At 45.1% G+C, this 24,045-nt stretch overlaps 1 protein-coding gene across 1 annotated transcript in view; it reads left to right on the top strand.

The window, feature by feature from the left end:
* The first annotated feature begins 10,123 nt into the window (after window positions 1-10,123).
* Window positions 10,124-24,045, top strand: part of LOC138642655 (cytosolic non-specific dipeptidase-like) — a 33,236-nt gene continuing 19,314 nt past the window's right edge. Inside the window, exons 1-7 of the mRNA XM_069730963.1 lie at window positions 10,124-10,983; window positions 16,982-17,094; window positions 18,407-18,517; window positions 20,339-20,482; window positions 20,559-20,721; window positions 21,635-21,717; window positions 22,600-22,797. Of these exons, the coding sequence (XP_069587064.1) occupies window positions 17,092-17,094; window positions 18,407-18,517; window positions 20,339-20,482; window positions 20,559-20,721; window positions 21,635-21,717; window positions 22,600-22,797 (702 nt within the window). The 5' untranslated portion in view covers window positions 10,124-10,983; window positions 16,982-17,091. The remainder of the gene's footprint in view (window positions 10,984-16,981; window positions 17,095-18,406; window positions 18,518-20,338; window positions 20,483-20,558; window positions 20,722-21,634; window positions 21,718-22,599; window positions 22,798-24,045) is intronic.

The following is a 24,045-nucleotide window of genomic DNA, read 5'->3' as shown; positions in this document are numbered from 1 at the left end:
TATTTTCAGTACTGGAAAACGGTACCGGAGATATCCATGTCTGCGTGTGTCCTACATGCGGCACGCGTGTGGTTACCGTGTGCCGCATCAGTACCACACGGACGGCCGCTGGAGAAGACGCGCTACAGTAAGCTCTGTTCCCCTGTGTGTGGTGCTGAAGCCGGCTGTCATCCATATTCTCCTGCTCGGCCGGCGAGCAGGGATGAAAGAAAAACCGACGTTTGTAAACCGACCCGGCAAAACTCACAGGTGTGGGCTGCTTTTCTCAGGCTGGTAAGGGGCCATGGATATGGCCCCCCCCAGTCTAAAAATAGCAGCCTGCAGCTGCCCAGGAATTGCCCATGTATTAGATGCGCCAATTCTGGAGCTTTGCCCGGTTCTTCCCACTTGCCCTGTCCATTACTAATCCTATAGTTGTTAAAGGGTTAATTAAACACCACACAGTAAGAAAAAATTTTCCTACGCTGAAGAGTTCATTTTAGTTCAGGCTGGCAGGGAGCTAAGCTTCGGTGATGTCACTGCTAGTCACTGAAGCTCCGCTCCCAGCATTTCATTCATTCACCAGTAGTTTACAGCCGTGAGCGGTTGCATTAGCAGCGCTCCCGGTTGTAAACTGTACATTCCCCTAGATATGGATTACTGCGTGGGATTGACTGTATGCCGGACAGGTATGGTATATTGTAGGTTTATTATTTTGAAATTTTTTACAGGAGATTGAGGGCTTCTCTTGGAATGGCAAACTAAGGCCGGCACTAGAGCGTTTTACGGACGTATGATAGGCGCAAAGACGACGCATTGCACACGGACCAATGATTCTCTATGGGGCAGCTACTATCTGCCGTATATTTCGCAGCCATATTTTACGAGCGTAGAAAATAATAATATATAATAATAATAATTTTTATTTATATAGCGCCAACATATTCCGCAGCGCTTTACAAATTATAGAGGGGACTTGTACAGACAATAGACATTACAGCATAACAGAAATACAGTTCAAAACAGATACCAGGAGGAATGAGGGCCCTGCTCGCAAGCTTACAAACTATGAGGAAAAGGGGAGACACGAGAGGTGGATGGTAACAATTGCTTTAGTTATTCGGACCGGCCATAGTGTAAGGCTCGGGTGTTCATGTAAAGCTGCATGAACCAGTTAACTGCCTAAGTATGTAGCAGTACAGACACAGAGGGCTATTAACTGCATAAAGTGTATGAGAACATGATGCGAGGAACCTGATTGTTTTTTTTTTTTTTTTTTATAAATAGGCCACACAGGGATCGTTAGGTTAATGCATTGAGGCGGTAGGCCAGTCTGAACAAATGAGTTTTTAGGGTACGCTTAAAGCTGTGGGGATTGGGGATAAATCGTATTAACCTAGGTAGTGCATTCCAAAGAATCGGCGCAGCACGTGTAAAGTCTTGGAGACGGGAGTGGGAGGTTCTGATTATTGAGGATGCTAACCTGAGGTCATTAGCGGAGCGGAGGGCACGGGTAGGGTGGTAGACTGATACCAGGGAGGAGATGTAGGGTGGTGCTGAGCCGTGGAGTGCTTTGTGGATGAGGGTAATAGTTTTGTACTGGATTCTGGAGTGGATGGGTAGCCAGTGTAATGACTGGCACAAGGTAGAGGCATCGGTGTAACGGTTGGTGAGGAATATGATCCTGGCAGCAGCATTCAGGACAGATTGGAGCGGGGAAAGTTTGGTAAGAGGGAGGCCGATTAGTAGAGAGTTACAATAGTCCAGACGAGAATGAATAAGTGAAACAGTAAGAGTTTTTGCAGAGTCGAAAGTAAGAAAAGGGCGAATTCTAGAAATGTTTTTGAGATGCAGGTAAGAAGAGCGAGCCAGTGATCGGATGTGGGGGGTGAATGAAAGGTCAGAAAATCACAGCATGCTGCGTTTGTCAGCGTATTGCAAAAAAACCCGCCAATGAAAGTCTATGGGTGCGCAAAAAATACGGATTACACACGTACCAGCAGTGTGACTTGCGAGAAATACGCAACAGTGTTCTAGAAAAAAGCCGGTAATATCACACTGACAGGTTCGAATAAAATAGATAAAATAAATGTCTACACATAGTATAGGGAGATTATATATATATATATATATATATATATATATATATAAATGTTACTGTAAAAGTCAGAAGGACGGTAAAACCTAGGAGTTACCGGTCAATCTGGACATTCACCGAGGCCGTCGGTCATCTGACTTGTACCAACGCTGTTGAGAAATGTTAACATTTACCAAGACTTCACCGGTAAAAGTCCAATTTTACCATTCATTTTGAGCTTTTACCGACGGCCTCGGTGAACGTCCAGATTGATCGGTAAATCCTAGGTTTTACCATCCTTCTGACTTTTACAGTAACATATATATATATATATATATATATATCAGTGAGACACATATATCTATATATTTATTTTTCATACAGCGCTAGATAGCAGAAAAGCCAGCAATTCAATTGCCGGCTTTTGCTATCTCCTTCCCAAACCCGACATGATATGAGACATGGTTTACATATAGTAAACCATTTCATATCCTTTTTTTTTGCATATTCCTCACTACTGTTAGTAGAGTGTGTGTGCAAAATTTAGGGGCTCTAGCTGTTAAAATAAAGGGTTAAATCGCGGAAAAAACTGGCGTGGGCTCCCGCGCAATTTTCTCCGCCAGAGTGGGAAAGCCAGTGACTGAGGGCAGATATTAATAGCCTAGAGAGGGACCATGGTTATTGGCCCCCCTGGCTAAAAACATCTGCCCCCAGCCACCCCAGAAAAGGCACATCTTTAAAGATGCGCCTATTCTGGCACTTAGCCACTCTCTTCCCACTCCCGAGTAGCTGTGGGATATGGGGTAATAAATGGTTAATGTCACCTTGCTATTGTAATGTGACATTAAGCCTAATAATGGAGAGGCAAACAAGAAATAGAGCTGATCGGCACTGAAGGGGTTACTTGTGAGACAGCACAGCTGCGGGGGGAGAAGTCCCAGTGGTAGGCTAGACGGGTTTCAGCTTATACTGAAGGTGGGGAGGTGCTTGCTCAAACTGAATTGTTTATACTGCGAAGCAAAGAGATAAAGAAAGCAGCACTCACCCAGATTCTTCAGATGCAAAAAACTCCTTTAATAGGCATGGCACACAGTTCCAAACTTGGTGTACAACAGGCTACGGCATGAGAGGAGGGCGGTGCGGGAGGATGCAGTGACGAGACAGACGACGGCCGTTTCGCGCAAAAGCGCTTCTACGGGTCCATGTGAGTTGTGCTGGTGATGTCAGTTCCTTTTGTAGGAGTGGACTTCACCCAAGTGTTACATATAAACATAATTAATTAAAACATACTGCGTTAAAAACAACAACATCACTTGTTCTTCTATCACATTAATTCAACACGGATTAGATAAAAACTGCCATGTCTAATTTATCATTTAGAAATGATAAATGATAAATTTATATACCAGAATCCCGCAGCAAAAGGGGTTGGAAGCAATTCAGCGGATTTTGGCGAACACAGAAAAAGATCAAGACTTTGTATCTTTCATTTTGGAGGGGTTGGATTTTGTTTTATCCAATAACACCTTTAAGTTCATGGACAAGTGGTACAGCCAAAGGGTTGGTACCGCGATGGGTACCCCGGTGGCGTGCGTTTTCGCGAACCTGTTTTTAGCAGCGTTCGAGGAGAAACACGTCACCGGGCCCCTAAACCCCTATTTGAAACATATACGATTATATCTGCGTTTTGCTGACGATGTCTTTATTGTGTGGGATGGAGGAGAACAGACTTTTAATGATTTTGTGGTGTTTCTGAACGAAAATAATAATGAAAATATGAAATTTACGTCAGTTTTCGGAAATAATGAGTTGGACTTTCTTGATGTAAAAATAGAGATCAGGGAGGGGGCATTAAAAACGAGTGTCCATAGGAAAACAACCGCAACCAATAATGTCTTGCATTATCATAGTGCCCATCCTGATCATACGAAGAATAGCATCCCATATAGTCAGATGGTAAGGTTGAGGAAAATCAACAACTGCGAGGAAAGTTACCAAAATCAAATACAGGATTTGAAATTACGTTTTAAAAACAGGGGGTACCCTAGCCACATATTACAGCAGGCAGAATTACGAGCGGCGAGTCTATCCCAAATGGACCTTCTGAAAAGGGGTAAGAATAAAAAGAAGCAAAGCAGGCTAGCTAATGGTAATAATAGCGGTATTTTTTCGTTTGTATTTAAACATAGTACGCTTGACAATGAGATTCACGCGGCCGTACGAAAAAATTGGCATGTGCTAACTAATGATCCTGATTTCCGTAGTTTAACTACTTTTAGCCCGCGTTTTGCTTATAGACGCCCTGTCAACATAGGAGATTTAGTAATAAAAAATCGTCTCGCCGCTGTTAATAATGATTGGATCAAGAATTCTTTGCCGCAAGGTAATTTCAAGTGCGGTAATTGTAGTATGTGCCATTTACATAAAACGGATAATCCGCTCAAAGTGGGTACTCTTTGGCACACTGTAAGAGATTTCGTTACTTGTAAGAGCAAATATTTAGTCTATGTGATTTACTGTCCATGTAATCGTTTTTACATTGGTAAAACTATTAGACCCCTAATGGTGAGGTTTCGTGAGCACTACAATTCCATTTTGACGGGGAAGGGGCGAGTACGCCTAGTCAAGCATATACAAGATGTACACGGTGGTAACCCGTGTTCTCTTAGTTACGCTGGCTTAGAGATAGTTAAAACTCCCCAGCAGGGTGGTAACCATAATAAGTTGTTATTGCAGTGCGAAGCCAGATGGATTCTGAAAACGAATGCACAAGGTCCTTGGGGTCTAAATGATAAATTAGACATGGCAGTTTTTATCTAATCCGTGTTGAATTAATGTGATAGAAGAACAAGTGATGTTGTTGTTTTTAACGCAGTATGTTTTAATTAATTATGTGTTGTGAATTTGCTTTTTGGCTCCCTCTAGTGGTTACTAGTTTTTTGACTCTGGTTTTTCTGTCTTTCCTTTTATCCGCACCTGGGTCGTTAGTTAGGGGCGTTGCTTTATAAGCTCCCTGGACACTCAGTTCTATGCCTGGCAACGTAGTTATCAGAGCTAATCTGCTGTGCTCTTGTCTACTGATCCTGGTCCGGTTATTCAGCTAAGTCATTTACTTTGCTTTTTGCTATTTGTTTTTGGTTTAGTATTTTTGTCCAGCTTGTTCCTAATCTGTATCCTGACTTTTGCTGGAAGCTCTAGGGCGCTGGTGTTCTCCCCCCGGACCGTTAGACGGTTCGGGGGTTCTTGAATTTCCAGTGTGGATTTTTGATAGGGTTTTTTTGTTGACCATATAAGTTACCTTTCTATATTCTGCTATTAGTTAGCGGGCCTCTCTGTGCTAAACCTGGTTCATTTCTGTGTTTGTCATTTCCTCTTACCTCACCGTTATTATTTGTGGGGGGCTTCTATCCTGCTTTGGGGTCCCTTTCTCTGGAGGCAAGAGAGGTCTTTGTTTTCCTCTACTAGGGGTATTTAGATTCTCCGGCTGGCGCGAGTCATCTAGGATCAACGTAGGTATGACCCCCGGCTACTTCTAGTGTTGGCGTTAGGAGTAGATATATGGTCAACCCAGTTACCACTGCCCTATGAGCTGGATTTTTGTATCTTGCAGACTTCCACGTTCCTCTGAGACCCTCGCCATTGGGGTCATAACAGTTTGCCAGGCCTATATTAAATGTTTAATGCATTGCAAAAGAGGGATTATAAGAAAGAAGATTCTGAGTTTTTTTTTTTTTCTCCTCTCTCATTTTTTTTTTTTTTTTTTTTTTTTTTCTTCATCCCCTTTACCTCAGAGTGGCTTATGCTTGCTGCAGACATGAATGTCCAGACCTTGATTACAAGTGTGGACCAGCTGGCTACTCGTGTGCAGGGCATACAAGATTATGTTATCAGAAGTCCTGGGTCAGAACCTAAGATACCGATTCCTGAACTGTTTTCCGGAGACAGGTTTAAGTTTAGGAATTTCAAGAATAATTGTAAATTGTTTTTGTCCCTGAGACCCTGTTCATCTGGAGACTCCGCTCAGCAAGTAAAAATTGTTATTTCGTTCTTACGGGGTGACCCTCAAGATTGGGCTTTTTCGCTGGCGCCAGGAGATCCGGCATTGGCTGATATTGATGCGTTTTTTCTGGCGCTCGGTTTACTTTATGAGGAACCCAATCTTGAGATTCAGGCAGAAAAGGCCCTGCTGGCTATGTCTCAGGGGCAGGACGAGGCTGAAGTGTATTGCCAAAAATTTCGGAAATGGTCCGTGCTGACACATTGGAACGACTGTGCACTGGCCGCTAATTTTAGAAATGGTCTTTCTGATGCCATTAAAGATGTTATGGTGGGTTTTCCCATTCCCACAGGTCTGAATGATGCTATGGCACTGGCTATTCAAATTGACCGGCGATTGCGGGAGCGCAAGACCGCAAATTCCCTCATGGTGTTGTCTGAACAGACACCTAATTCGGTGCAATGTGATAGAAAAACCGCAAATTCCCTCATGGTGTTGTCTGAACAGACACCTGATTTAATGCAATGTGATAGAATCCTGACCAGAAATGAGCGGAAAATTCATAGACGCCGGAATGGCTTGTGCTACTACTGTGGTGATTCTACACATGTTATCTCAGCATGCTCTAAACGTATAGCTAAGGTTGTTGGTCCGGTCACCGCTGGAAATTTGCAACCTAAATTTATTCTGTCTGTAACTTTGATTTGCTCACTGTCGTCTTATCCTGTCATGGCGTTTGTAGATTCAGGTGCTGCCCTGAGTCTTATGGATCTGTCATTTGCTAAGCGCTGTGGTTTTACTCTTGAACCATTAGAAAATCCTATTCCTCTTAGGGGTATTGATGCTACGCCATTGGCAGCAAATAAACCGCAGTATTGGACACAGGTTACCATGTGCATGACTCCTGAACACCGCGAGGTGATACGTTTTCTTGTTTTACATAAAATGCATGATTTGGTTGTTTTAGGGCTGCCATGGTTACAGACCCATAATCCCGTCCTGGACTGGAAGGCTATGTCAGTTTCTAGTTGGGGCTGTCGTGGTATTCATGGGGATATCCTGCCTGTGTCTATTGCTTCTTCTACGCCTTCGGAAGTTCCGGAGTATTTGTCTGATTATCAGGATGTCTTTAGCGAGTCCAGGTCCAGTGCATTGCCTCCTCATAGGGACTGTGACTGTGCTATAGATTTGATTCCAGGCAGTAAATTTCCTAAGGGAAGACTCTTTAATCTGTCGGTACCTGAACATACCGCTATGCGTTCGTATATCAAGGAGTCTTTGGAGAAAGGACATATTCGTCCGTCTTCTTCCCCTCTTGGTGCAGGATTCTTTTTTGTGGCTAAAAAGGACGGATCTTTGAGGCCTTGTATTGATTATCGGCTTTTAAATAAGATCACTGTCAAATTTCAGTATCCTCTGCCGCTGTTGTCTGACTTGTTTGCCCGAATTAAAGGTGCCAAGTGGTTCACCAAGATAGACCTTCGTGGTGCGTACAACCTTGTGCGCATTAAGCAAGGTGATGAATGGAAAACCGCATTCAATACGCCCGAAGGTCATTTTGAGTACTTGGTGATGCCTTTTGGGCTCTCCAATGCGCCTTCAGTTTTTCAGTCCTTTATGCATGACATTTTCCGGAAGTATCTGGATAAATTTTTGATCGTTTATCTGGATGATATTTTGGTTTTTTCTGATGATTGGGACTCGCATGTGGAGCAGGTCAGGTTGGTCTTTAAAATTTTGCGTGAAAATTCTTTGTTTGTCAAAGGCTCAAAGTGTCTCTTTGGTGTACAGAAGGTTCCCTTTTTGGGGTTTATTTTTTCCCCTTCTGCTGTGGAGATGGACCCGGTCAAGGTCCGAGCTATTCTTGATTGGACTCAGCCCTCGTCACTTAAGAGTCTTCAGAAGTTCTTGGGTTTCGCTAACTTCTACCGTCGTTTTATCGCTAATTTTTCTAGCGTTGTGAAACCTTTGACGGATATGACCAAGAAGGGCTCCGATGTAGCTAACTGGGCTCCTGCTGCCGTGGAGGCTTTCCAGGAGTTGAAACGCCGGTTTACTTCGGCGCCTGTTTTGTGCCAGCCCGATGTCTCACTTCCCTTTCAGGTTGAGGTGGATGCTTCGGAGATTGGAGCAGGGGCCGTTTTGTCGCAGAGAGGCCCTGGTTGCTCTGTTATGAAACCTTGTGCCTTTTTCTCTAGGAAGTTTTCGCCTGCCGAGCGAAATTATGATGTGGGCAATCGGGAGTTGTTGGCCATGAAGTGGGCATTTGAGGAGTGGCGTCATTGGCTCGAGGGTGCTAAGCATCGTGTGGTGGTCTTGACTGATCACAAAAATCTGATGTATCTCGAGTCTGCTAAACGCCTTAATCCGAGACAGGCCCGCTGGTCATTGTTTTTCTCCCGCTTTGATTTTGTTGTCTCGTATTTACCAGGTTCAAAGAATGTGAAGGCCGATGCTCTTTCTAGGAGCTTTGTGCCTGATGCTCCTGGAGTCGCTGATCCTGTTGGTATTCTTAAGGATGGAGTTATCTTATCAGCTATTTCTCCGGATCTGCGACGTGTGTTGCAGAGATTTCAAGCTGATAGGCCTGAGTCTTGTCCACCTGACAGACTGTTTGTTCCGGATAAGTGGACCAGCAGAGTCATTTCCGAGGTTCATTCCTCGGTGTTGGCAGGTCACCCGGGAATTTTTGGCACCAGAGATCTGGTGGCCAGGTCCTTTTGGTGGCCTTCTTTGTCAAGAGATGTGCGGTCATTTGTGCAGTCCTGTGGGACTTGTGCTAGAGCTAAGCCTTGCTGTTCTCGTGCCAGCGGGTTGCTCTTGCCCTTGCCTGTCCCGAAGAGACCTTGGACACATATCTCCATGGATTTCATTTCTGATCTTCCGCTATCTCAGGGCATGTCTGTTATCTGGGTGATATGTGATCGCTTCTCCAAGATGGTCCATTTGGTTCCTTTGCCTAAGCTGCCTTCCTCTTCCGATCTGGTTCCTGTGTTTTTCCAGAACGTGGTTCGTTTGCACGGCATCCCTGAGAATATTGTGTCAGATAGAGGATCCCAGTTCGTTTCCAGGTTCTGGCGATCCTTTTGTAGTAGGATGGGCATTGATTTGTCGTTTTCCTCTGCTTTCCATCCTCAGACTAATGGACAGACGGAGCGAACCAATCAGACTTTGGAGGCTTATTTGAGGTGTTTTGTCTCTGCTGATCAGGACGATTGGGTGACATTCTTGCCGTTGGCTGAGTTTGCCCTTAATAATCGGGCTAGTTCCGCCACCTTGGTTTCGCCTTTTTTCTGCAACACTGGTTTCCATCCTCGCTTTTCTTCAGGTCATGTGGAGTCTTCTGACTGTCCTGGGGTGGATTCTGTGGTGGATAGGTTGCAGCGGATCTGGAATCATGTGGTGGACAACTTGAAGTTGTCACAGGAGAGGGCTCAGCGCTTTGCCAACCGCCGCCGCGGTGTGGGTCCCCGACTACGCGTTGGGGATTTGGTATGGCTTTCTTCCCGCTTTGTTCCTATGAAGGTCTCCTCTCCCAAATTTAAACCTCGTTTTATTGGTCCTTACAAGATATTGGAAATCCTTAATCCTGTATCTTTTCGTCTGGATCTTCCTGTGTCGTTTGCTATTCACAATGTATTTCATAGGTCCTTGTTGCGGCGGTACGTTGTGCCTGTAGTTCCTTCTGCTGAGCCTCCTGCTCCGGTGTTGGTTGAGGGCGAGTTGGAGTACGTGGTGGAGAAGATCTTGGATTCTCGCCTCTCCAGGCGAAGACTTCAGTACCTGGTCAAGTGGAAGGGCTATGGTCAGGAGGATAATTCCTGGGTGGTCGCCTCTGATGTTCATGCGGCCGATTTAGTTCGTGCCTTTCATGCCGCTCATCCTGATCGCCCTGGTGGTCGTGGTGAGGGTTCGGTGACCCCTCACTAAGGGGGGGGTACTGTTGTGAATTTGCTTTTTGGCTCCCTCTAGTGGTTACTAGTTTTTTGACTCTGGTTTTTCTGTCTTTCCTTTTATCCGCACCTGGGTCGTTAGTTAGGGGCGTTGCTTTATAAGCTCCCTGGACACTCAGTTCTATGCCTGGCAACGTAGTTATCAGAGCTAATCTGCTGTGCTCTTGTCTACTGATCCTGGTCCGGTTATTCAGCTAAGTCATTTACTTTGCTTTTTGCTATTTGTTTTTGGTTTAGTATTTTTGTCCAGCTTGTTCCTAATCTGTATCCTGACTTTTGCTGGAAGCTCTAGGGCGCTGGTGTTCTCCCCCCGGACCGTTAGACGGTTCGGGGGTTCTTGAATTTCCAGTGTGGATTTTTGATAGGGTTTTTTTGTTGACCATATAAGTTACCTTTCTATATTCTGCTATTAGTTAGCGGGCCTCTCTGTGCTAAACCTGGTTCATTTCTGTGTTTGTCATTTCCTCTTACCTCACCGTTATTATTTGTGGGGGGCTTCTATCCTGCTTTGGGGTCCCTTTCTCTGGAGGCAAGAGAGGTCTTTGTTTTCCTCTACTAGGGGTATTTAGATTCTCCGGCTGGCGCGAGTCATCTAGGATCAACGTAGGTATGACCCCCGGCTACTTCTAGTGTTGGCGTTAGGAGTAGATATATGGTCAACCCAGTTACCACTGCCCTATGAGCTGGATTTTTGTATCTTGCAGACTTCCACGTTCCTCTGAGACCCTCGCCATTGGGGTCATAACATTATGTTTATATGTAACACTTGGGTGAAGTCCACTCCTACAAAAGGAACTGACATCACCAGCACAACTCACATGGACCCGTAGAAGCGCTTTTGCGCGAAACGGCCGTCGTCTGTCTCGTCACTGCATCCTCCCGCACCGCCCTCCTCTCATGCCGTAGCCTGTTGTACACCAAGTTTGGAACTGTGTGCCATGCCTATTAAAGGAGTTTTTTGCATCTGAAGAATCTGGGTGAGTGCTGCTTTCTTTATCTCTTTGCTTCGCTAATAATGGAGAGGTGTCAATGAAACACCTATCCATTATTAATCCAATAGTAGTAAATGGTTAATAAAACACACATACATTAGGAAAAAAGTATTTTATTGAAATAAAGACACAGGGTGTTGTAATAGTTTATTATACTCTCAATCCAAATGACGACCCTCGTTCTGTAAAAAAGGAAGAATAGAAAAACAATACCTTTCCGCCGTTACAGTCATGCCCCACGCTGTAAGTCCATCTGAAGGGGTAAATAATTTTACAAGCAGGAGCCTGCTAATGCTAATGACATTAAACCCTCATTACCCCACTTGACACTGCTACAGGGTAAGTGGGAAGAAGCGGGTAAAGCTCCAGAATTGGCACAACTATTAGATGCCTTTTCTGGGCAGCTGCAAGCTGCTGTTTTTAAGTCCCTTACCAGCCTGAGAATAGCAGCCCGCACCTGTGAGTTTTGCCGGGTTGGTTTACAAATATAGGGGGGACCCCACGTCGTTTTTTTCTTTCATTCATTGTCCCCTGCTTGCACTGCTCACCGACAGAGCAGGGGACAATGGATGACAGCCGCGTTCAGCACCACACACAGGGGAACAGGGGCTTACAGTAGCGCGGTTTCCCCTGCAGCCGTCCGTACACGAATAGGACAGTGTACACTGTTCTCTGTGTGCACGTGTGTGGTATGTTTGGTAGCCCGTGTGTCCGGTAAGGCTTCTTTTACACTTGCTGTGGTTTTTCGTCCCGTTTTTGCGGCCCCAATAGATTTCTATGGGGCCGCAAAAACGGGCCACAATAATTCCACGGAGCGCCGTACGCCGTATGGCCGTGAGGGCCATATTTGCGGTCGTGAAAAAATATCGAGCCTGCTCGATATTTTTCACGGCTTACAGACACAGCCTCCATTGAAAATCAGTGGTGCCGCAAAACCACGGAAGCTTGTTTTGCGGTGCACTGTGAATTCCGTCTTTTGCGGATCGCCGTTTTTTTTTTGGCCCCTACTTTTTCCCTACTATTCTAATCCAGAAAAACGGTGATCCGCAAGATATTTGCAGCCCGTTTTTTGCGGCAGACTGGGAAAATTACAGCGATATGGCCCGCAAAAAAGGCCGGCAAAACGGGCCGCTAAAATCACGGCAAGTGTAAAAGAAGCCTAAAAATGGACATGTCTGCGTGTTTTACACATGGATACATGGTCCTTCAAAACACTCTGACATGTGCATAGACCCATTCATTTGAATGGGTCTACGTGTGTCAGTGTCTCCGTTACGTGAGAAAACTGTCACTACACGTACCGGAGGCACTGACGTGTGAAACCGGCCTAATACATTTTTTTTTTTTTGCATCATTAATGGATGTGGGTAGAATTTGCCTTGAAACAATATATATGGTATATATTTTTTAAGCAGGGCGTCTTGCAAAGTGGTTTTACTTTTAATTTCAGATGAAAAAAATATGTTAGAAAGACTGACATGGTGAATTAGTAAAAAATAAAACCTACTAACTATAAAAAGAAAACATTTTGTAAAGTGAAATGGGTTAAATGTATAAACAAATCTAATAAATCATAAAAATAAGATTAACCGCCGTGTGAAATACCTCACTCAGAATAAGTGGAATAAGTGGCCTAACAGCTTAACTTCATAAGTAATATATTTATTGGGTAGGAAAAAGCTGATTAAGGGATCAGACCTGAATCCCCTGCCAGTCTCATTGTTAATACCAGTAAGGAATGTGTGATATTGCAGCTGGAAAATGTGATCCCTGGTAGGGCAACTCTCAATATATTTCCCTTTATCTACTGTTATGAAATGCTTGAACATAAATGATAAGGTCCCTTGTAAAATGTAAGCTTAATGTAGTATTTTGGTAGGAAGATTTTTTCACCTAAACCCCTCCCCCCTCAATCGCCAGAATGAGGCCCTTTTATCCCTATTATAATAGTGCGGGAGTGCACATGCTCAACCTCAACATTCTGAACAGTGCACATGCTCAACCTCAACATTCTGAACAGTGTACATGCTCAACCTCAATATTCTGAACAGTGCACATGCTCAACCTCAACATGCCCAACATTGCACATGCTCAACCTCAACATGCCCAACAGTGCACATGCTCAACCTCAACATGCCCAACAGTGCACATGCTCCACCTCAACATGCCCAACAGTGCACATGCTCAACCTCAACATGCCTAACATTGCACATGCTCAACCTCAACATGCCCAACAGTGCACATGCTCAACCTCAACATGCCCAACAGTGCACATGCTCAACCTCAACATGCCCAACAGTGCACATGCTCAACCTCAACAGTGCACATGCTCAACCTCCAACCCATTCACTACCAATGGGACTGCTGGAGACAGCAGAGTACATCGCTTTGTCAGTTCGATAGATAATGAATGGTGCTGTGGACGAGCATGTGCACTGCTGCTCCATTCTAAGGGGATAAAAGTTCCCTGTTCTGACAATCATTGGGGGCCCTAATCGTTGGAACTCCTCTAATCTAGAAGTAATAATCTATTTTGTGGATAGTAGTGATGAGCGAATGTGCTTGGATCATGTGTTATCCGAGAATGCCCGTGTTCTAATAGAGTATCTTCGGCGTGCTCTTATACTATGTTCGAGTCACTCATGGCTGTTTGACAGCCACAACACATGCAAGGCTAGCCTGTTTGTTAGGTAATCCCTGCATGTGTTGTGGATCGCCCCCAGACACAGGGCCACAGGTTACTTGGTACCGGTCCTTTCTGTCTCTCATCTGGGGTTGTCACGATGGCTGGAAGACACAGGGCCACAGGTAACTTGGTACCGGTCCTTTTTGTCTCAGTTCTGGGGTTGTCACGGTGGCTGGACCCAGTCCGTGACCCTGCTAAGGGGCATCCAATAAAGGGTGATGGTGCGTAGTGCGAGGAATAACGAAGACACAGGGTTCAGTTTCTTTACCTTTTACTGAAGGTTTCAGGATCCTCAATCCAGGGCACTTTCAACAGGGCTGTCTGAGACCGGCCGGTCCGAAGGCACATCCAGAGTTCCCTTTGCAGGTGGAAATCAGTGTCTACCCACTAGCGCTTGTGTGTTGTAGTGCTTCCCTGCTGAGCATTCAGGATAGTCCTCACAACTTCTGTTCTCGTTCGTTCTAGATCTTTCTCTTCTCCGTCCCCCAGGTATGTTATGGCTAGGACGCACCTTTATGACAGGTAGGCCTGGAGTTATTCTGGAACCCTAGTGTTGCCCCTCTCCCACGATTGCCTCCTATGTCCTTCTTAAGGTACCGTCACACTAGACGATATCGCTAGCGATCCGTGAAGTTGCAGCGTCCTCGCTAGCGATATCGTCCAGAGTGACAGGCAGCAGCGATCAGGCCCCTGCTGTGCTGTCGCTGGTTGGGGAAGAAAGTCCAGAACTTTATTTGGTCGCTGGACTCCCCGCAGACATCGCTGAATCGGCGTGTGTGACACTGGTAACCAGGGTAAACATCGGGTAACTAAGCGCAGGGCCGCGCTTAGTAACCCGATGTTTACCCTGGTTACCATCCTAAAAGTAAAAAAAAACAAACACCACATACTTACCTACAGCCGTCTGTCCTCCAGCGCTGTGCTCTGCACTCCTCCTGTACTGGCTGTGAGCGTCGGTCAGCCGGAAAGCAGAGCGGTGACGTCACCGCTCTGCTTTCCGGCCGCTGTGCTCACAGCCAGTACAGGAGGAGTGCAGAGCACAGCGCTGGAGGACAGATGGCTGTAGGTAAGTATGTGGTGTTTGTTTTTTTTTACTTTTAGGATGGTAACCAGGGTAAACATCGGGTTACTAAGCGCGGCCCTGCGCTTAGTTACCCGATGTTTACCCTGGTTACCGTCATCGTTGGTCGCTGGAGAGCGGTCTGTGTGACAGCTCTCCAGCGACCAAACAGCGACACTGCAGCGATCCGGATCGTTGTCGGTATCGCTGCAGCGTCGCTATAGTGTGACGGTACCTTTAGGTGTTGTATGGTAGACAGCCAACCTGTAATTAATTGTCCTGCCGCTGTTTGAAGTAATGCGTGGAGACTGTTACTTCTTCGGTGCTCCGGCCACTGGCTATGCGCCTCAGTAAGATGTTGCCATTCTCGGGGCACGACTCCTACTGGATCTCCTTTGTGCTGATCTCGTTTCTCACTGTTCCACAATATCCTTCGCTTCGTGTCTCTTTCTTAGGATACCGCCGCAAGGTAGTGCAGGCGCGGTTCCGTAACCATCTGTCCTTTCGCTAGGTACCTGCCAGATTTCCCAGTTCTGACAGGTCCTCCCTGGAGCTCTCCCAGGCTTCGTTCTCCTAACTTCCTGTCCGACCCCTAGTTTTACCAATGTGAGAAGTGGCCCAATAAATAAGCCTTTTGCTCCCCCTAGTGGCCGGAGTGTGAAGTGTAATGTGTGCTGGTGATACCTGGTCAGTAGAATCCCTTCAGTGCCATCAGACGTACCATCACTCCCCTTAGTGGCAGAGCAACGTTACTGCAACGACCAGATCTCTGGGGCGCTGCATGTTGTGCCTGTCGAACAGCCACTGAGACCCAAACATAGTACTCAGCATGCCGAAGACATTCCATTAGCACACGATCATGCTCGGATAACACCTTATCCCAGCACGCTCGCTCATCACTAGTGGATAGTTAATAACTTATGTCTATCAGAATACCCCTTCAAGGCTTATAAAACCATTCAAAGGGTTTTCCAGTTTCCAGTAAAGGTCTATTCCCAGCTACAGTTTGCTTTAAAAAAATAAACCGTCCTTTACTCACCCTCCCCAGGTCCAATGCTGAGTCTCCGCTGCTGCTTCCGGTGTCTGTTATTGTCTGAAGCACTGATGATATGTCAGCAGCTCGTCGGGCAATAAGTGAGCTCAATGGCTCTGACTGATTACACAATACAGTCACTCAGAGCTGCTGAGCTCACTGATTGGCTATAGTTCTGTCGACATGACATCAACGCTGCAGACAATGACAGAGCCAGCTGAACAGCTGCAGAGACTCAGCGGCGGACCTGGGGAGAGTCAGTGAAGCCCAATTGTTGTTTTTTGGTGTTTTTTTTTAAACAAACTGCAGCCAAGGGACAGGGTTTTTTTTTTTACTCAGAAAACCTCTTTAAACATAAAATATACATTGTGTTCATAGATTATTATGATTATGTTTGATATTTGTTCAGTAGTATCTAGTTACATTTACATAAACATCAGGGGCCCAAGGTGCCAGCTCTGCCGCAGGCAGACACAGAGACGGAGAAGGGGGCTGGCTTAGCTTCAGAAATGAGTCGTCACCCTGGCTCCTTTCCCGTCCCTAATGAAGTCTACACTAGCAAGCAGAGCTAAATAGAGGTTTATAGTTAAATAAATATTCCCATCTCATACATTTATAGTATGTTCATGGGGTATGTCACAAATATATAGATGTGGCTCCCAAGAATGGGAACCACTTCTATCTGAAGATCGGGGCCTAACATGTCCTGCTTTAAGTGGAGACGTGGTTGGAATTCCCATACAAATGGATGGCAGTTCTGACCACCTCTCCCGCCATTGGTGGGACATGCATCTAATGTAGAGTTATGGCATATCCAGTGAATATACCAGAAATGCACAAAATGGCAATCCCCCTATTGAAAAGCAATGTCTGACTTTCATTTGTTCATTTTCATAGATCTTTTATTTGTTATTACTTTTGTCATATTCAAGTTATTTCTGTGACCATTGTAGGTTTTTCTGTCATTAAACGAGAGGTACCAATAATTTTGACCACGTGTGTAGGTTCAAGATTTTGTTCTTATATCTTAAAACAGAATGTATTTAGAAGTATGAATATTTGCAAAGGTAATCCCTTCTCAGCACTGCAATACAATATTGGTAATGAATGAGTGTTGCCAGATGAATATTTACTTTTCGGAGATTATTAACCAAGTATTTAGTATTACTAACACTATCTCACTCTGCTACAACATCTGATTCAGGCAGAGAGGACTGGCACAAGGAGTGGCTTGTCCCCGCAGCATATAAGCCCCAAATCTCTCCCCGACACCCAGTGGGATCTCTGCCGGACAAGACTGCACAACATCCAGCCATGGTAAGAGAATCCCCCGTGTGTCCTCCTGGTCAGTGCCTTAGCTAGTAGCACTCTCCTGTCTGTATCATCACAGACAGATATTTTCTCCCAGCACAATATATACATATGATCTTCTGTCTCTTTTGTTATAATGTAGCATAGACCGGCTACAAATTGCAACTTTTTATTTTTATTTCATTTAATAAATTCCTATAAAATTATTTCCATAATATTCTTGTGTATACAAGACCATCTAAAAATGTCCTGATTTTTTTTATGGTTGGTTCACATTTGCGTTTGAGTTCCGGACTACATAGAGATACTTGTTCCTCTAACAGTTGTCCTGCTACGTCATAGGAATTAACAAACGCACATGTGAACACGGACGCATGGCAGATTCCAGTGGGGACACGGGTATCTGAAGTGCCTTTTGTGAGCTTGGGTAAAAATAGTTAAAAAGGACATAAGCTGACTAATGATGTTTATAATATTGCTTAACCAATGGGGGTCTGGTAGACAAACGGTTTTTGGATATTGACTACTGTTTACAACTATACAGTCAACGATAATGACTAAAATATCTCAGCAATGAATCCTGTTCACCTGAAAAAAAACTCTATGAAGCTGCAGATATGGGGTTAATCTGAACCTGCCCAGGGCCCGTAATTAGACCCCTGCTACTGGGAGAAGATTAACGTCATGGCAGCTTTCGGGTTCCAGTCACGGGGGCAACGCCGGTGCGGGTTCAGTCACCGCTCTGTGTATAGAGAGTAGCAGCTGTAGCCGCGCCCCCAGCACTGACTGACAGCAGCTTAACATTAGACCACGCTGTCAGTCAGTGCTGGGGGCGCAGTTGCAGCTGCTACTCTCTATACACAGAGCGGTGACTGAACCAGCATCTCCCCTATTACTGGAACCCAAATGCTGCCGCGGGGCAATAACGCTCATTTCCTCCCTGCAGCGTGGGCCAAAGTGCGGGCACCGGGCAGGTTCAGAACACTTATTAACCTGCAGATTAATAGCGTTTTTTTTCAGGTGCCAGGTTCCCTTTAAGTGTTTTTCCCAAAATAGTAAGTTATCTCCTATCCATAATAAAAGGGATAATTTCCCTATCGTCGGGGGTCTCATAGGACTTGGCTGTCTCCAGCAGTCACACAGACGGTGACTGGAGCGGAGGTGGAGTATGCTTTACACACCCCCAATCTCAGGACTGCTGGGTCCCAGTGGTCAGACCTCCAATTAGTAAATTATTCCCTATCCTATAATTAGGAGATAGCTCTTTACCTGTGACAATTCTCACACTTTCTGGGGCTTCTTTGTTCTTGTTTTACAGCTTTTTCTCCTGTACATGGTATGTTTGCTCTCTGGTCACGCGTTCTTATCTCCTGTGCCAAGTGATCCATTATTTAAGCACATTGACAATCATAAGGATGAATATATTCAGGTAAGCGGTTTGGTTCATGAATCACTACTATTATATTTTAATAGATTTAAGAGGGATTTTCCAGTAAATAAAAATATAGCGAAATAATCCCTACATAGTAAGCTAGATAATGTACTAATATAGTCCTGATAGCCCCGGTGACACTATTTTTTGCCTGTTTCTGTAACCTGGCCGCCTTATGAAGGTGGCCAGATGACTGCTAATTTCAATAGCTAAGCCAGCCCCCTTCTGTAACACAGCCCATGTACATACTTCGAAGGGGGATACTTACCTAGTGTAGATAGCAGTCAGTCAGCCTCTTAAATGACTGTTATGGTCACATTTTGTATTATTATTTATTTTCATAAGACTGTTCTGGTGGCACATAACACAGTAATCGCTGTCCACAAACAAAATGCAATCTAAGGACAGAGTTGTCAGTTGGGTCATGTTCAGACATGGCGGAATTAGCAGGGAATTTTGCAGTGTAAAAATATAGTGGGTTTTCCACAATAAAATCCTTGTTTTACATGCTGATGATTTTCTCTGCATTGTATGGGTGACATCCATGATGACAACTTTTTGCTTTTCTCCTTGCTGGAAATTAGATATTGAAAACCCCATCCACAAGTAGACTACTCAAAAATTGCTACTAAATTGAGGTACAAAGGTTGAACCACAAACCTACAGCAATTACCCCCACTGCTTTGTGTCATCTACTCACATGTGGACCCATAATTACAGTAACAGATGACAAACACCCCCCATAATCTGCTCCCACAGTCATACCTCCGAATATTTGTCTCTAAATATACATTTATTAGATTAGCAGAAGTGGAGGAAACCTGGCCGGACTGTATAGCGATAGGATTAGACGATGAAGACATTATTTATTGCTGGCCATGAGGAAAATGCTACTGTGTATTGGGGGGGCCCTTTGTTACAATGGCCATGAGGGAAAATCACCAGGCTGGCAGCATATAAAACATATTACATAGTCTATGTATATAAGGAAGGCGTGTAAAAGCTATGAAGGAGCTTGGAGAAGACATGACAAGTTCAGAAGTAGTTATAAAATGGCTTGACTGCAATATATTAGAAATATTCCAACCTCCAGGACAATTTGCAGCTTAACTATTTCCTAGAAAGGACTTTCAAGCAAATAATTAGAGTCTAAGGCTTCTTTCACACTAGCGTCGGAATCTCCCCGTCGCAATGCGTCGGGGGAGATTCCGACACTAGCGTTTAACGCATTGCACAATGGAGGCAGCGGATGCATTTCTCCGGCGCATCCGCTGCCCCATTGTAAGGTGCGGGGAGGTGGGGGCGGTCGGAAAAAGCGGTCCGTCAGGAGCAAAAAACGTTACATGTAGTGTTTTTTGCTCCCGACGGTCCGCCAAAGCACGACGCATCCGTCGCTCGACGGATGCGACGTGTGGCAATCCGTCGCAAATGCGTCGTCAATCCAAGTCTATGGGGAAAAAACGCATCCTGCAAGCACTTTTGCAGGATGCGTTTTTTCTGCAAAACAACGCATTGTGACGGATTGCAGAAAACGCTAGTGTGAAAGTAGCCTAACACAGTTCAAGATCTCGGCAACCTTAATCTTTAGGTACTAGGGATGATTCTTTGTCTAAAGCTGACTTTCAGTTTTGTCTGAGGTTCCACTTGAAAATGAATATTGACCGCTGAGAAAGGGGAATACTATTCGACCTAGTATTAGTGTGGTTGATGATATATGCATATGTTATATGTCCAATCATAAAAATCAATAACGAAGCCAGAACATTGCACCAAGAACAAGACCAACATTTTACTAATCTAAATTTAAATTTCTTCCAGAGATTGAAGGATTGGGTGGCAATAGAGAGTGATTCCAGTGACCCATCCAAAAGAGACCAGGTTGACCACATGATGCAAGTGACAAAGGATTACATCTTGAAGATAGGTGGAAAAGTAGAGATGGCAGAACTCGGAGAGCAAGAGGTCAGTATGCTGCCATCTGCCATTAGTGGACAATGCTAATAATGGTTCATCTAATTATTAATTACATTTATTTCAGTATTCACCTGGAATAAAGCTTCCTCTTCCACCAGTGATTCTTGCAGAGTTTGGAAATGACACCAACAAGCCAACTGTCTGTTTCTATGGACATATGGATGTACAACCTGCAAAGAAAGATGATGGCTGGAGTACAGACCCATACACCCTCACAGAGAAAGATGGCAAGTCATGCAAGATTTAGGAATTGTCATAGACTTAAAGGGAACCTGTCACCCCGTTTTTTGAGATTGAGCTATAAATACTGTTAAATAGGGCCTGCGCTGTGTGTTCCTATAGTGTATGTAGTGTACCCCGATTCCCTATGTATGCTGAGAAATAACTTACCAAAGTCGCCGTTTTCGCCTGTCAATCAGGCTGGTCAGGTCGGGAGGGCGTGGTGACATCGCTGGTTCTTCCTCAGCTTTACGTTGGTGGCGTAGTGGTGAAGACACAGCGCGCGATCTGCGCTGTCATCCCTTTCGTCGGTGGGGGCGGCCATCTTCCTGGGGCCGCGCGTGCGCAGATCGAGTGCTCTGCTGCACGGGGCTTCAGGAAAATGGCCGCGGGATGCCGCGCGTGCGCATTAGAGATCGCGGCGGCCATTTTCCCAAAGCCGAGTTTGCATCTCGGCTTTGGGAAAATGGCCGCCGCGATCTCTAATGCGCACGCGCGGCATCCCGCGGCCATTTTCCTGAAGCCCCGTGCAGCAGAGCACTCGATCTGCGCACGCGCGGCCCCAGGAAGATGGCCGCCCCCACCGATGCAAGGGATTACAGCGCAGATCGCGCGCTGCTTGTTCACCACTACGCCACTACGCCACCAACGTAAAGCTGAGGAAGAACCACCGATGTCACCACGCCCTCCCGACCTGACCAGCCTGATTGACAGGCGAAAACGGCGACTTTGGTAAGTTATTTCTCAGCATACATGGGGAATCGGGGTACACTACATACACTATAGGAACACACAGCGCAGGCCCTATTTAACAGTATTTATAGCTCAATCTCAAAAAACGGGGTGACAGGTTCCCTTTAAAGACCTATTGTTTTATGTACTTCCTGATATTACTTATGTATATCTCCTCTTATTTTAAAGGTAATCTTTTTGGCAGAGGAACTTCTGATGACAAAGGACAAGTTTTGGCCTTGCTTCATGCTGTGGAATCTGTTCTGAAATTTGTATGTCATTTGGTTCCTTTACAGCCTGTTATATTAGAATATACTGTAGGGAAATATAACAGTACTGATTTATGTGGAGGTAATGGGCTAATATATCAGACGTCTGTAGTCCCATGGTCGAATCTAATGGACCCCAAGATCTAATCTGATTCCCAATGGCAGTTCTTCTGTAGGTCTCCATTACTGCTGCTCGGAGATGGGACGATCTCTCTTGGTGTCCAAGGCAAGATTTGTAGAATAATGACAGAACTTCATCCCTGAGTCCCCACTAACATGCATATTTTGCTCCGCTCCATAACATCCAATTTGGATGGAACTAACACATAAAACATCAGAATTTATTTTTTCTCCAAATCCTTCTGCCATTTTCCTCAATGACACTCTGGAAAGCTGCCTGCTCCCGATAGAAACCATACAGAAAAGCTCTCTCCCGACTCCCCCATATACAGGAATGCTTGGCTTCTCTGCGGGAGAACCGCTGCTAAGACCATTATATTCCAGCTACCCGATCCTCATGTCCCCCCCAACACAATCTGTCAGAGGACATTCCGGACACATTAGTTGGCCGATCCCCCAAAATCAGCCGTCTTTTATCTAATGTGCATGGGGGGTCTTTATTCTTCATTAGTTGTTGGCAGATGTGTAAATTCACCCCACAGCAAGTCTTACTTACAATTACCATATATGTCCTCAGAAAGTATATTTTTAGCTGACCATTTAGAAAAGTGATGTATTATAGTGAAAAGGTGAATGACTTTTTTTTTACAGTTAGTCATAGACACATATTAGTTCTGGAAAATTAGGATTTCTTTTTATGATGTTTGCAAAATGCATGGTTGAATGTTTTTCATTATGTATACTGATATATACTTAATTTTTCAGGGTCTTCCTGTAAATGTGAAGTTGTTCATCGAAGGAATGGAGGAAGTGGGGTCAAATGGTCTTGAACGACTTGTGGAAGAGCAAAAAGACACGTTTTTCTCCAATGTTGACTATATTGTGGTAACGGATACCCCCTGGCTTAGCACAAAACCAGGCATCACCTATGGAGCCAGGGGGAATTGCTACTTTTTTATAGAGGTATATTATTCCATACATTCTGTCTGCGATTAGTAACACTAGGAAGTGACAACATGAAATGTTTATTCTTAAACAATATAGCCGTGTGTGTTAGATAGGAAGCTGAGATTTTGTCCTATAAGTATGTCAAATTTACTCATGCTACATTCTATGAATAGAACAAATAGAGGAAATATTTGCTCATCCCTTTAAATGACAGAATCCAACTTATCCTCAGCTTTGTCACTATAGTGCCACTGTCATACACACGTACAGTACCTTGGTCTGTGTTTTGCTCCCATATTTGTGAGCCAATACCAGGAATGGCCCATAAGACACAAATGATAATGTGACGCCCAGGGAGACCGGGATACCCAGCACCGGACCAATGGGGTCTGTCTCTTGAGGGGGATGTCACGGGTGGCTTGACCCGGTGCTGTGGTCTCAGGCAATGCACAGTGTAAGGAGTATCGTGAGGGAACAGGCACTTACTTGATCAGCAGCAGGTTCTCCCAGCGGTGATGATCCCGATCCTGGATATTGGCTATTGTCCAAATGAAAGACTGAGGCACTGAAACGTTTAACCAGTTTACTTCAACATAAAAGGATTTACAACCTGTCCTGTCACCGGAGTCTGTATGGGAACTCTGAGTTACTTTGACCCTGCCGGGGTCTTCGCCTCTTATTGTACGCAATTTCTGTGTGGCCCTGCTGCTGTATGTGAACTGGCTGCCGGCCCAATCTGTCCCCTCCGGGTCCTGGTTCGACAGGCAACCCGAGTCCTTTTATCGGCTTACCCCCTCCGGGAGTACCGCTGAACTCTGTGTCTGTTGCTGCGTCCGGCCCTAGTGAAGCTGATATCACCTCACGTTTTTCCGGTTGCTGTATTATATATAATGAATACGGCCACGGATCCGGTATCCGTCTTTGCGCCTGTTCTGGGTAGTGATTAATGCTACCCGGTTCTCACAATGTCCTTTTTCTCTGTCCCTCTTCTCCTCAGGCCGGTGATTTAGGCCTGGAAACAGTCACAGGGCTGTTAGAGATTCAACTGTATGACCTCTCACTTTCAGCTCCTTAGCCCAACTGCCATTTCTTCTCTCAGACCAGAATGGATCAAGGGGAGTCTCTGGAGCTCCCCCTTCTGGCCGGAGGTGGTAGCGCAGTCTTGCTATTTTAGTATTTGTATTTACTGTCAGTAACTATTTTTGTGGCAAATACCCCTAGGGGTGCCACATTCTCCCTTAGTTAAGAACAGTACTCCAGGAC

Source organism: Ranitomeya imitator, chromosome 6 (assembly GCF_032444005.1).
Source record: "Ranitomeya imitator isolate aRanImi1 chromosome 6, aRanImi1.pri, whole genome shotgun sequence".
Classification (NCBI taxonomy): domain Eukaryota; kingdom Metazoa; phylum Chordata; class Amphibia; order Anura; family Dendrobatidae; genus Ranitomeya; species Ranitomeya imitator.
This window is presented reverse-complemented; position numbering and strand designations above follow the sequence as displayed.